Genomic DNA, 14,082 nt, shown 5'->3' with positions numbered 1-14,082 from the left:
TAAGTGGGACTTGTTACTCCAACGCCTAAAAACGGCCCCGACGTCTCCTCTGATGGATGATAGCGATGAGCTCTAGCTCCAGGGCTGCAATATGAATAATTCTCATGTAACTGTTTACATCTGATTTTTTAACATGTGAACAAACTTATTCACATTTGATTTTAATTTCATTTCTGATTCAACAAAAACACCGCAATTGCAAAATTGTGTTTTCCGTTTTCACATTAGCAGAATATTGACACAGACCTGCGCTCATTCGTAACGGAAACACAGCTACTGTCTTTCTCCCGCCCTGTTGATTTCCTTCTTCTCGAGAAAACTTGAGTATTTTCTTCTCCGTGTGGTTTGGACCTCCTGTTGCTGCTGCTGTAGGTAACACCGTGCCCCTAGAATGCATAAAATAACACGCTACAAGGTAATCACAACAATCTGAAATCCCAAATTGCCACTTATGGACCTTGAGTCTGGGTGTAGCCCATCTGTCACCGAACTGCTGCTCAAGCATTTGTTTTGCTGCCGACATAAGAGGTTCCAACAACGAAGGAGCGCCGCCACGAGATGCCCTTTGACCTTCTACCTAGCATCAGAATCCGGGCCCGTGTTTATGTAAGAGAATCTTTTGTGTACACGAGCGGGCTAAATGAGGTCTGTGTGTGGGCTGCGTTCTCAGCAGATCAGAGCCCCAAAATATAATCCTAGCAGCTTGCCTTTGACAGCCAGCCACCTCAAAGGGAGCAGCGCGGGGAAAGATCATCTGCCAAGGGAAAACGAGTCCTCAAGGCGAAGGATGTGTCTTTTCTTTCTAATTTTTTTTACTAAGGCTGCTGAATCACAATGAGAATCAGTTGAGCTCTTCCGCTTTTTCAACTCTGCGAGAACTTTTAGCGGGAATAGGAAAGCAGAATGTATCTCTTTGTTTGGAAGGAGGGTTCATCTGGCACATCTGTGAAGGACGACCAGATGGCTTCAGCTTCTGTTCCCCCCCCTCTGACACCAAGGAGTGATTCTGTCCAGCGCTACACGAGTCACACTTCATGTTTGCAGATGTGGCCGTCTTTCGCCGCAGATATTATCGCTCAGGCTCTTCCCAGGTGACTGATGAAACATGAAATACTGCAGAAGACGTCGGAGCGGCAGGGACAGAGACGGTCGCAGTCATCCCACTAAACAGTCGCAATGAAACGAACGTTCACAAGCCAAATGCCTGGCAAATGCTTGGTTTGGAACTAAAATTATGCACTGCATGGTACACAGAAACAGCTCTGGTTCTTCTCTGAACATTTCATTTACTGGCATAAGGAAGAGAAATAGGCCTCGAGTTTCCCTTTCATGTTGTCAAAGTGGGATAATGAAGACTTGTCGTCAGGCTGAACGATGTTGAAATTGTGCAGCAGCCATTTTGAGTAATTAGAAAAAAAAATCAAAAACTGAAAATATAAATAATATTAAAGCACAGTGAGTGCTACTGCTAGCTGCCCGTTAGCTGCTAACAATGCTAAAGTTGACGTCTGGGCTGTTTTACAGTTTCTTAATGAGGCTGGACGACTGTCTAATTTAAAATCTATAATACTTAGTTATCAAATTTGGAGTCGATTATTCTACAATGATCAGAGATTCCTTGGAACACAGTTTGGGAACTGTAAAATTCTGCTTTTAACAGCGTTGACATAAAGCACTTTTAATGCTTTTCTGAGAGTTGAACATTCAGAAAATCTGAAAGGTCAAACCTTAAAGGTCACTTCAACTGAAACTCTGGTTGATGTGACCTCCAGAGTTCGGTTGAACTGTGGTTAGATTTGTTGGCAGACCAGAATTAGCTTTTTTGATCCACATCAGAGTCCAATTGAGCGTTCATACGTCCCCAAACAAACCAGACTCTCCGGACAAACTAACGAGAGCCAAATTAAAGCGGACTAAGCAGGTCTGGTATGAACGCACCCTTAATTGTTCTACTTAAAGATCGAAGTACATGCAAGACAGTAAACAAAATCTTAACACGGCCAGTATAAACAGAAATGTTCAAGGTTTAGAATCATTTGCATTCCCAAATGACCTGTGGCCTTGAGTTTTGCTTTTTTTTTTTTCTGGGGGTTTTGTGAGTGTTCTGCCTGCGGCAGCTGCTCATTCACTAATCTGGCCTCGCTAGAAGGCTAGCCAAATTTACTCAGGGAGGATAAACTGAAAGAGTTTTTCCAAATGATCCAGAACTCATTTTACAGATTCTAACCAGCCACACGTGGTACACTCGCGTTTTATTTGTTATGTTCTGTCCAACTTCTATTAATGAGATGCTTAAACAAGCTGCCTAAATGTATCGGCTTGTGTTTAATTGTTTCAAGGTTAGCTCGGTTTTCACAAATATAACAGGATGGAGCAGCTGTGGTTGTAATTAAAAGAAATGAAAGATAGAATACATGATGTGCCCTCTCGTTCAAGCACTCTTTCGCATTTCCCAAAACGGATATCTGACCGAAGCAGCACACTTGGATGACCGGCGGAGTTAGCATGTGTTGCATGTCAGGGACACCTTCACAGAAGCGAGAGCGTTGCTGCTACAGGAATCGAGCCTTTTTAGTAAATCTACTCTGGGCCCGGCATTGCAATTACAGGGCTGCTTACTCTGTGGCTGCAGGCTGGGGGGGTTGGGGAGGGAAATCATCCTGTATGGAAGAGATGAAGTTAAAAAGAAGGAAAGAGCAGAGTGAGGCTGGCTGCTCACACAAACAACGTTAGCTTCACAGCTTCAAGGATGTTTGCCTTGGGCCAGAATGCCCAAAAATAGTTAATAAACCATGACTCCCTGAAACTTTGTGTCTGAAAGTGGCAGCCAGAAATGTCAGGCTAGCAGTGAGGGAGTTACATTCCAAGAAATAATATCAATATTGATCGCTTGAGCGATGTTAGTTGGGGGTCTTGCCTTTCATGAAGCCGAAAGGACAAGCTTGTCAGCGAGCAGCATGTCTTCGGGACAAAATGACTCGCGCTTTAAGGAAACGCTAAAGCACAGGAACCTCCGGAGTTCATATAGAAACCAAACGTTTTGAAAAGAAAAACCTGGCTCAGTTTGAATCATCGCTTGTTCATGTTTGATGCATTCTTTCCTATAAGTCTCACAGAGCTGAAGAGGGAACATGTTCTTCGTTCACTCATGAACAGATGCTGCGTAGAAAGAAAAAGAAAATGTCCAGCTCCTCTCTTTGGATTCATTACGATAGTCCCAAACCTTTTCAGTGCTGACCTCTGGAGCTACACCTGTCTTAGCTAAACCTGTTGGAGACCGTTCACATAAACAAAGAAATTTTTCTTGGACTTGGTTTGGAGATTTTAAGTTGCTTTTGGCAAAGTACTGTTAAAATTCCCATCGATGTCCAGGTGTATGTAACGGAGAAAGCAGACCTTCACCTTTACGCAAAGATTTTTAGGAAAGAATAAAATATGTTCCCTCTGAAACGTCCTCACATCGACTATAAATACACATGCACAATTTCTCCCCTCTTAAGCTGCCGCATGTCATAATTTGGTCAGCTTTGTCCATTACTTTGGATCAAAAGTTGGCGACAGCAAAGGGCAAAATGACCAGCACACCTTCCAGTCTGGCTCTCTGTTGTAGCGCCCTGACCTCCTTCAAACTTTGTTCATAAATACTCTAGCTATTTTTAAAATGCTTTTTGACATATCACATTAAAAAAAAAGTTGATAAAACAGCAAAATTCAGAAAAATTGTCCTAAATTTCACACATTCTCTCTGGAGGTGGTTTTTGGATTTTGCGAAAAAGAGTGAATGTGTAAAAAGGGAGAAGGAAACACATTTTCTAAATAAGTTCTGATGCAGCAAACTTTCCAATAATATATATTTTTTAAATCCCAGCGTCTTCTATAAACTGAATGGAGGCTTCGGATGCCGGATTCTCTGAATATGAGAGCTGTTCCCTGATTTCAAAACTTCAGCTGTCGCTTGTAATTCTGATCTCCAGTGCGGCTGCAGAGTGTTTTCAGGTCAATACCAAAACATTGAGATGTTTGATTGATATTACAAATGGGTAATTCATGTTCGTGTTTATAATTGTAGTGCGAGGTACATGTACACACTTCGTATGTGAATACACCATATGGATTCTCTGTTGCACCTGTTGAATGTTAATTCAACCAAATGAAAATGAAATTGCAGTTGAACTGAATTATTTTCATTTTATAATGACGGGTAAAAATGGATCACGGCAACTTTTTCAAAATGGCAGACAGGGAAAACGCGATGGGACGCTCTCATCTACTGGTGCTTTTGTGCCTTAGTAGAGGCACCAAACTGAAAAAAAATCCGCCTTTCACTACATCTTGTTCTTTTGACAGCCATGCGTAACGCCAACATCTGATTGATTCACTTCATTTTTTGCTGTATTTTATAAATTCGCTCAAAATCACAGTTGGATGGAAACATGGAGATTGACAGCAAAACTAACTTCAGCTCTTCTGAAATAACATCTTCACCAATCAGGGGTGTTGTTAGCTTCACCTGTTAGCTCTCGGGTGCTAACAGGAAAAGGGTTGCATTTTTGTGTTCCCGTGCAATCCGTCTCCGCTCGGAGCTAAAAATGTTCTTCGGGAAACGTTCACTCTGCGTTTTCTCTGTGGACATCAGATTGTGTCACGATAAACGAGGGTGACGGTTCAGGAAATATGTTTGTTTCAACTGGAAAAAACAAAAACGATGCAAAACATTGATCTTCTACGTTCCCCATTCACCCAATATTTATGTCTCACAAAGCAAAGGCTAACTTCAGTACCCAGGGGAAATCATATGCAATGTAAATGTCTTCTTTAAGCTTTCCAACTCAGAACGAACAAAGACACCCAGTAGTAAAACTCACTTTTTAAAACTTATTGAAACTTATTAAAATTTATTTGTGAAAAAGCAGACCAATAGGCTCTGTCTTTCATGCCGTACACATTGATTACATAAAATCTTCACACCCATTCGGGTTCACTCATACTCATGTTTTGTTCATGTTTGTTTGTTTCTGAAGAGAAACCCAAACGCACGAGGTGGATTTCCATAAAGCAAATTTAAGACGCAATGGAGGGTTTGTTAATGGGGCGAGAGAAAAGTCAAGATGTGTTCACTGTGTGAAGAAAAGAGCAGCAGCAAGGAATCCAGCTCCAAAATGTCCCTCTAACACCATCAGACTTCCTGTTTTTACCAACGCAGCGACAAAAAGAGAAACTGTCACCATACCAACCAAACAGGCGTGTTTGGATCGGAAATATCTGGCCGGCCAATTATTAGTACTTTTTTCTCTCTCTCTCTCTCTCTCTTTATCTCTCTCTCTCTCCATTTCTCTGCCGAAAGGACGAACCTAAATGGTTGCCGAGGAGACGGAGAGGCTGTTGAGATGTTTTGAAGGAAAAAGTTGAAACAGGAACATGTCATGTCCAATTTTAGATTGGGCTATGATAAAGTGAGCATCCCCTGATGTGGAAAAGTGCTCTCACATGGCTGCTCAATGCAACGCGGCAGCCTGTCTCCTTCTGAGCAATAAAAATGTCACTTTTACATTTCACAGCAGAGTCATATCAGCATCTCAAAAGTTTGCAGGATAGTTGGTGTCCATTAAAGCAGCAATGTCATTTCTTGTAGGTATAATAGTGGAATCAGCCAGGCGCTTCTCAGTGAGACTGTATTGTAAAAAGTCATTTTGGGTCGTTTAAATTATATCCATTTCCATCGAGCATTTCTGTTTGCAGATGTGATCATTAGTCGATTAATGGTTAAACTCGAGGGAAATTAACTTCTTTTATTTTGGTAACAAATCCTACCTGAACGTTTTAAGTAGAATTTTGCTAAAATATTAACTACTTCTGTTGGTATTAGGTGTCCAGAAGAGAACAGTAAGGTTGATATGTATACACAAGTTCTGTTTATAAGAAATATACCAACATTTTTCATATTTTGGAACCAGTCATAAGACTGGTATGTTTCAAAACTGAATGTAATCTTGTGTCCAGCTTTAGCTATTTTACCGACAGCGCTGATGCTAATGTCAAGCAAGCTTGCTAGCAAGTAAAGCTTTTTGTTGCTGTGGTTGCCAAGGAAACTGTTAGTAAATTTCACAAAATGTGTATCCTTTTTGAAGTGTTTTGGTAACAGCCTTGCTAAAATCTCTTTGTTATGAGGTAGCCATCACTGAATTGTAGCCATGGCTACGTTTAACATTTTTCTATCTGTTTATTTTTGTCACAATACTAATACTAAAGTACATTTTCCTTGCAAGCAAAACTTCAAAACTCTGAAGCGACAGTACTAAAAAGACACACATTACAACAAATGAAGAGTAAGTTCATTAAATTTACCTATTTTGCAAGCGTTTTATACCTTAATCACAAAACAATTCATATTTGCGGATGAAGCAGAACACCTAGCTTATGACCTAGGTGTTCTGCTTCAGAATGCACCTGCATTTTATAATAATGCAGGTGCATTATAAAAAAGGTTAAGTTATGAAATCTGTTCTGCAAAGAATTTGGTGACACCTACATTGCAACACAGCTATGGCACCTGGATGCCTTTGAAACTCAGTCAGATTTTCCACCAGGGGGAAACTATAACTTCTCCACAGATGAACACTTTTTATGACGAGGGAGGCTTCATCTAAACAACTTCTGCTCCTGTGCAAGATGTTCCAGGAGCAGAAGTTCACTGCTCCTGGAACAGTGAACTTCTGTTCACCAGTCTGTTTGAACCAGACTGGTACAAACAGAGCTCTTAATAAAAAGGCAGGTGACAAAAAAACAACTTAAGAACAAGAACGTGTTAACATTCTTATTGACACTCATCTGCAGCTTGTGGTCGGCATTTTGTGGAACGACCGGAGCCCCCAGAATCTAATCAGCAACTTGGCACATCTGGTCAACATTAGCATTTAGCTCTCCAGGGTCAGTGGGTGAGATTTGTCACACTGAGGAGGCAGGGATGCCGTAAAAACAGAAAATCTTACCAAGTATTTTTGTTTCTAGTGCAAATATCTCAGTAGACTTGAAATTAGACAAAACTGACTTCGAAGTAACTTTTCAGCAACATATAAGAGCTTGTTTTTAAGTAAAAAAAAAAAATCCTTAAGATTAAAGAAAAAGTACCAGTTCCATTGGCAGATTATTTCACTTAAGACCTTTATGAGTTACAAAATTTCGCAATGTCGGTGTTTCCTTAAAAAACAGAAACGCTGTTAAAATCACACGTGAATAAATTTGTTCACACAATAAGTCGTTAAAAAACATGCCACGCCATTATCTTCCAACTACTTCCTGTCGTCGTCTTCGTCGTGGTTTTCGCCAGTGGCAATATCCAGTTGTTTATCATGTGACTTGTGCGATGTGAAAAAAAGTGTTTCCATTGTAGTTTTGCAAAGTAGACCAATTTTGATATGGGCAAAAAAAACCCATCTCATCGTAGTGCCAAAACGCTTTTTTGAACGAGTTTCTTTGAATTTGCAAATTTATTTTTGAAATGTCAAGTTTCGCAAGTATATTGTCAATGGAAACCCAGCAAATTAAATCCGGTTTCGACACTTTGGCGAATAGGAGATCCTTAGCAATGGTTTTACAGAAGGTTTGCGCCATACTTAAACTGCGCCTCGACAATTGCCAGCAGACATAATTCGACAACACTCCGACAAGCCAACGTTGGGTCAACATGCCGCTAACTCTTCCAGCAGCGGTGTCACCGCCGTCACTTCGTTCAGCAGGACTCATCTGCAAATGAGCAAACATGAGGGGAAAATGACTCTTTTTTTTTTTTTTTTTTCATCCCTGTGATGAACTGATCACAGTGTGGAGAAAACCGAGTCCAACTTCCCATCTGACCTTTGATTCGGTGCCACCAAATCAAAACGGTATTCCCGTGTTCTGATCAAAGTCACTTTTCTTCCTCCCTCTCCCTCCCCACATTAGCTGCCAATAAGCCTCTCCTGGAGACGTTTGGAAGGGAATTGAAGTGGGAAGCACGCTGACAATTTGGAGATGAGGCGGGGGAAGCAACGGACTCAACAGCTGTCCGAGCCAAAGACGGTTGAACAGTTTTCCTGCTGATGTTGTATGTTGGTGAACTGACTTTCTACTTTTGAATCCCACTGCTTTTTGGCGTTGTTGTGTCATCGAGAAAGTAAACCTGTGGCACTTCACTCCATCTCTATAGGAACATTGTATGGGCCTCTTCCGTGAAGCAGCCCACCTCCCTCACACACACGCATACACACACCACCTTTCTCACACTTTTATAGCCCTGCTTTCCCTCTCTCACTTTCATCTCTTCTCTCTGGGTGAGGGAGGAGCGGTTCTGGCCTGCCACCGCACACTTCTCTTTGAAAGAGCCATTCATTGCCGCAGACACAGGGCACCTATAAGCTCAGAGGGCTTCGGCTGCGCTTTTGGGGACGTGCAAACACTTTCAAGAAAAATACAACCCGGCTGCAGGCAAGAAGAAGGAGGAGAGAAAACTTAAAAGGATTAGAAGAGAACAGATGTTGTCTCAGACCTTGGACAAGAGTCAAAGCAATGACACGTCTTTCTCGCAACGCGTGAAGTTTCAGCACAATGAATGACGCAGGCACTGAGAATGTAGAGAATTTCATGAGGTACATCTTTTACAAAAAAGCAGCATTAAAGTTGAAGTCGGTTCAGTTGAAGTTTGAGGCATTAGCTCTCTTGCCTGTCATGCCTTTGAGGTACAGGGGATCTGACTTGTACATCATCTCTGACCGGACAGGCGGCTGCGGGAGCGAACGGTGATTTGCGGTGGTGCTTACCTCCGTGTGCGGGGCCGGGCAGGCAGAGCAGCAGGGTCACCAAGGCACCAACCAGGACTGGATGCAGGGCTCGCATGGTTTAATTTTTTTTTGTTGGGGTTGCTCAACGTTAAGTCCTGCACTCTCACGTTAAAGACGCTCCATTCAGAAGAGACTGAATGAGTTTCCAGTTTTTGGGGGGGGTTTGATCTGCTACAGGATACTTCTCTATGTGAAAGGGGCAGGGCTGGGGTGGGACCGCAAGAGGGACGCCCTCTTTTTTTTTTTCCCCTCCTCATCTCCACACACATACACACACTCACAAACTTAGATCTCTGTGGGGCTGGAAAATCATATGCTGCTTCTTTCTGCCGACCCAGCACTCAGACACTCCCAGTCGAGCAGACTGTTGATTTATTTGGCTCTTCTCTAAAAGAAGAAGTAAATCTTATTAATACACCCACATGCTACACGCTGACAGACGTTGGTTTAGAGGCCTCACACCAGTCTTTCCTCTCTGTATTTCTCTCAATTGCCATGTTTCATTGCAAATGTGCGAAAAATTTTGTTCACATTCTGCTGTTGTCGAAAAAACACAATTTCGTATTTGCGGCGTTTCCCTTATATGAGAAATGCAACTCAAATCATCATCCTCCAACCACTTGCTGTCGTTTTCTTTGACCATGTGACTCATGTGATGCGGAAAACCGTTTCCATCGCAGGTTTGCGAAATAAGCCAGTTTCGATATGACTAAAAAAAAACCAACAAAACACCTCATTCTGGCTCCGAAACCTTTTAGCGGAAAACTAAAACTTTTTTCGAAATTTTGCCTTGCCATGAAGCACATTTATTTTCGAAGCGTCAAATCGCACACTTACATGATCAGTGGAAGCATAACTTCTATTCCACCTGCAGATTTCTATAACTCTCTTCTTTTTGTAATCACACCAGGCCTTGAGTGCAGCAGAGAATCAACCTTTTACTGTTGAAGACAAATCGTGTTTGCCAACTCTTTCTGGTGCTTTATCTTCCAGACCTTCTCTTGATCAATGTGTAGCTTTTCTGAGATTTTCTCCCACTGGCCTGCAGCCTTAGCTAATTAAACTCAAACCCGATCAAACAGAGGTGAGCCACTTTGGATTCGCTCTCAGCATTATGTCTTCTCCGTCAAAAGACGAAAGACAATTCAACAGCATCGGGCGATCACGCGATCCGAGACTCGTCTCAGGCAGACTTTAATTGAGGTGAATCCCGTCTCTGATTGTTCTCCACTTCTCTTTCTCTCTCTCGCTTTCTTTCTTTTAATTTGGTGATGAACAAGCGTGTGCACTCCACGAGAGGATTTTCTGCCTGGATATTAAAAAAATTATAAATTATAGTTGGAGTTTGCCGTCAGAGCCTGAAGATTCAATTTTACCTGTCGCTCAGGCAGTTGGCTCGCCAATTATTCCTCATTCGTTCCCACGGCTGGAGAACGAGTGTGCAATTAGAATTTCTCTGCAACTTCTTGACTGGAGTCCACGAAGCTCAATTAGGCTTTCCTCTTAGCTGTACATACAGTTCTTTGGAAATGATGCCCCGAATAATTGGAACGTGAAGAATGAAAACACTGAGTCTTTTTTTCTTCTTACTATCAGCTAGCTTGAATGCTCAATCCAAATGCAGCTGTTTCAAAAGAATCGTAGGCGGCCTTTTAAGCTGATTCCTCAAATCTGTACAAAATTACAAGATATGCTTGTATTACTTTAAAACATAACTGATGTCCTTTTCATTTTGCTTATTAAAGCTGCGGTAGGTGACTTCTGTGGAGAATCTTGCACTAAAAGTTACATTAAAAGTGTCTACTTTGCATTAAACGTGTCATTATTTACCAAATGACACTTCATAAACATTCATGATGAAGTCTCCTTCATTTTCAGGACAGGATTTATGTCATGTTTATGACAGTGTCTTGCAGAGGTTGGGCTAGACTTTTTTGTTGTCCGTCATTATGATTGACGGCATCAAAGATATTCTGTCATATTCCATTTTCATTCGTGAATGTTTTGTATCGATTGATTTAGTTGCTTTCTCGATGTACGCTTATAGTCGAAAGTGTCCCACGCGACTGCACCAAATATAGACGGGGGTGTGAATCTGTCAAAATGACGGACAAGCTTCAGATCTTTCCGTCGATTTAAAAACGTATCGGTCAAATACGGAAAATATTCCGTTAACGCGACCCCTGGTGTCATGTCAATCTTATGCACACACCTTCAAATGAAGTGTTATCAATAAAAGTTACATCATTATTTATCTTTAATCATTTAAAGTTTGTGGTTGGCAAACGTCAAGAAGTAGAACATCAACCTTCTGGCCTTTAATTGGCTTTAATTGGGTCTCTGAGGATAGGAGGTGTGGAATCATGTCCTGGGTGGATGAGGCTCCGCCTTCAAGGCGTAGCTTCCGCCTCAGCTCCTTCAGACTAGCCAGCAACAATTAGCAAACACCTGGTGGATCTGTGCATCCTCAGAGCTCATCAAACAAGATACTTCTCAGTGAAACGCTGGTAAAAACGTCCTAAAGGGTTGATAGAGGAGCCATGTTTTGATGATTTCCTCGGCGGAGTTTCTTAAAGAGACAGAGGCCCAAATTCAAGGCATTAAAATATGAAGTCATGTTTTATATACAGTATATAGCAGTTTTATAACAACTGAAGGTAATATGCTTACTTGATTGTGCTATAAAGCGACTATGTGCTTGGAAAACACATAATACTGTCCTTTTAAATGTACAAAGCTTGTATAAAAGACTTCAAACTATAATTGATTCTGTGAAGTATTTTAAGATTTATTTTGTAAAAAAAATAAATAAATAAAGAACATGATGGATAATTTCTCTTCTATCTCACAATTTTGTGCTAATTCTGTTGATCTGCTACATACAGTCCCATGGAAATTCATAAAGGTTTGTGGTTTTCTTATAGCAAAGTGTGAAAGAACTGAAGTGGAAAGAATATTTCTGTTTTCAGCCCAGAAATCAGCTCTCTGTCCTGAGGTACCATTCTCTGTCTATCTCTCTCTTTTTTTCTATTTCTTTAGTAAACAAACATAAAAACACTGAAGGCCTCTCAGCTCCCTCCATTCCAAGAAAGCATTAGCTGCAGCGTCTTTGAGCGGAGCTGTGAAACAACACACACACACACACGGCTCGCGTAATGGGACACTGTTTATTGCAAACAACCTTTCCTGACACCGCAGCAGCCTCCTTGATTATTTCAGCATGACACACACTACAATTAAAAAAATCACCCAAAAAAAAACAGGGCTTCCTTTGAGCCTCGGCCAACGGTTTGTGCGGATGACATGCTCCTCGAGGAAGCAGAACTTTCCCTGGAGGGATGACACCCACTTCAAGTGAGTGGGAGCCGGTGCAGGATGCGAGAGCCCGGGTTGAGGCTTATGCAAGCCACGAACATCAGTGACCCCCTTTAGCTGGAGCGCCGCGCATGACGCAAGCCAAGGTGCAGAGAAGCCGCCTTTATTAGTGGAAGTCGGTTCTGTTCATGAGGAGGCTTTGGGGTTTTTAATAATGCATCGCCGTGCTTTGATTGGAGGTGTCGTGTGGAGGCTTGTAAACAAACAGGGTTCTGTTTGCATTCAGCCACGCATACCAAAATGCATTATATGCATCCTCCAGGCTTAAATAAAAAACATGTCTAATGTGTTTCCAACCTTACAAAACATCTGCTTGCCCCCTTTTTTTTCTTTCTTTTAATCTTTTAAAATCTGTTATGTTTGCATCAGCAAGCACTGTTTTTCTTCTTCTTCTGCTTCTTTTGTGGCTGTTTTTATGGCGGCTTTGCTTCATTTTACGGTTTAATTTATTCCCCTTTAACCGGATGCGCGCGTCAAATTCTTGTGGTTGTGGAAAAGATCAAACAATCAAACATTGTGCAACAAGCAGTGGTGCGAATGACAATGCACACTGATGCTACTCGAAACACATTTTACACTCTTAAAAATTAAAAAATTATTATAAAAAATTAAAAAACACAATCTTACCCAATCTGGGTTACTTTGCTGACCTAGCAGAGGGTCAAATATGGATCCATTTGTGGGTTCATTAACCACAACAGGGCTGACCCAAAGTATTGGGTTAAGCTGTAAACAGTAAATCTTACAGTGAACTATATTTTAGTTAAAATGAAAAATCTGTATTATTACTTTATTCCTGTATGAAAACAATCAGAAACAGTCTTACATATAATAACAATTGAATTGTATGGGGTACTATTTGTAAAGTCAGCAACATTTTTGGCATATTTAGCCCATGATAGAGAAAAAAATATTTTCACCATGTTAGTCATACATTTATAAATGTCACAGTTCCAAACTAAATCATTTAATTCACAAGCTAAATATTTAGTTTGCAAACTAAATTTTTACTTCCCAAATAAAGGAATCTGAGCAAAACATTTAGTTACTATGTCTCTCGGCTGGCCTGGGAATGCCTTGGGATTCCCCAGTAAGAGCTGGAACAAGTGGCCGGGGAGAGGGAAGTCTGGGCCTCCCTTCTGAAGCTGCTACCCCTGCGACCCGACCCCGGATAAAGCGGAAGAAATTGGATGGATGGATGGATTACAGTACCGCAACTCCTTGATGTAGTTTGTTTGGAGCTCTTTTATTTGCAGCTGACCCGAGTCGGCAAGACAGACACTTTATCTCTCATTCTGCTGTTTGGGAAGTAAACCTGTCATTTGTTGAATATACAAAATTCCCATAACTTTTGATGTACAGCTCCGGTTTTCAGCTCAACAATATACAACCCGACAAAACAAAAACTACAATAGCCAGTTTAAACATCCATCCATCCATCCATCCATCCATCCATCTTCTTCCGCTTATCCGAGGTCGGGTCGCGGGGGTAGCAGCTTCAGAAGGGAGGCCCAGACTTCCCTCTCCCCGGCCACTTCTTCCAGCTCTTCCGGGGGAATCCCGAGGCGTTCCCAGGCCAGCCGAGAGACATAGTCTCTCCAGCGTGTCCTGGGTCTTCCCCGGGGCCTCCTCCCGGTGGGACGTGCCCGGAACACCTCACCAGGGAGGCGTCCAGGAGGCATCCTGACCAGATGCCCAAGCCACCTCAACTGGCTCCTCTCGATGTGAAGGAGCAGCGGCTCTACTCTGAGTCCCTCCCGGATGACTGAGCTTCTCACCCTATCTCTAAGGGAGAGCCCAGCCACCTTACGGAGAAAACCCATTTCGGCCGCTTGTATCCGCGATCTCGTTCTTTCGGTCATGACCCAAAGCTCATGACCATAGATGAGGG

General features: G+C 42.0%; 1 protein-coding gene across 1 annotated transcript in view; it reads right to left on the bottom strand.

The window, feature by feature from the left end:
* cspg4 (chondroitin sulfate proteoglycan 4) overlaps nucleotides 1-8,996 on the bottom strand; it is a 92,286-nt gene extending 83,290 nt beyond the window's left edge. The window contains exon 1 of the mRNA XM_028034796.1: nucleotides 8,796-8,996. Within this exon, the coding sequence (XP_027890597.1) occupies nucleotides 8,796-8,871 (76 nt within the window). The 5' untranslated portion in view covers nucleotides 8,872-8,996. The remainder of the gene's footprint in view (nucleotides 1-8,795) is intronic.
* Between the last annotated feature and the right edge of the window lie 5,086 nt (nucleotides 8,997-14,082).

This window comes from Xiphophorus couchianus, chromosome 2, assembly GCF_001444195.1.
Source record: "Xiphophorus couchianus chromosome 2, X_couchianus-1.0, whole genome shotgun sequence".
In the NCBI taxonomy this organism is placed as follows: Eukaryota; Metazoa; Chordata; class Actinopteri; order Cyprinodontiformes; family Poeciliidae; genus Xiphophorus; species Xiphophorus couchianus.
The sequence above is the reverse complement of the archived record's forward strand: the minus strand, read 5'-3'. Positions and strand labels throughout refer to the sequence as shown.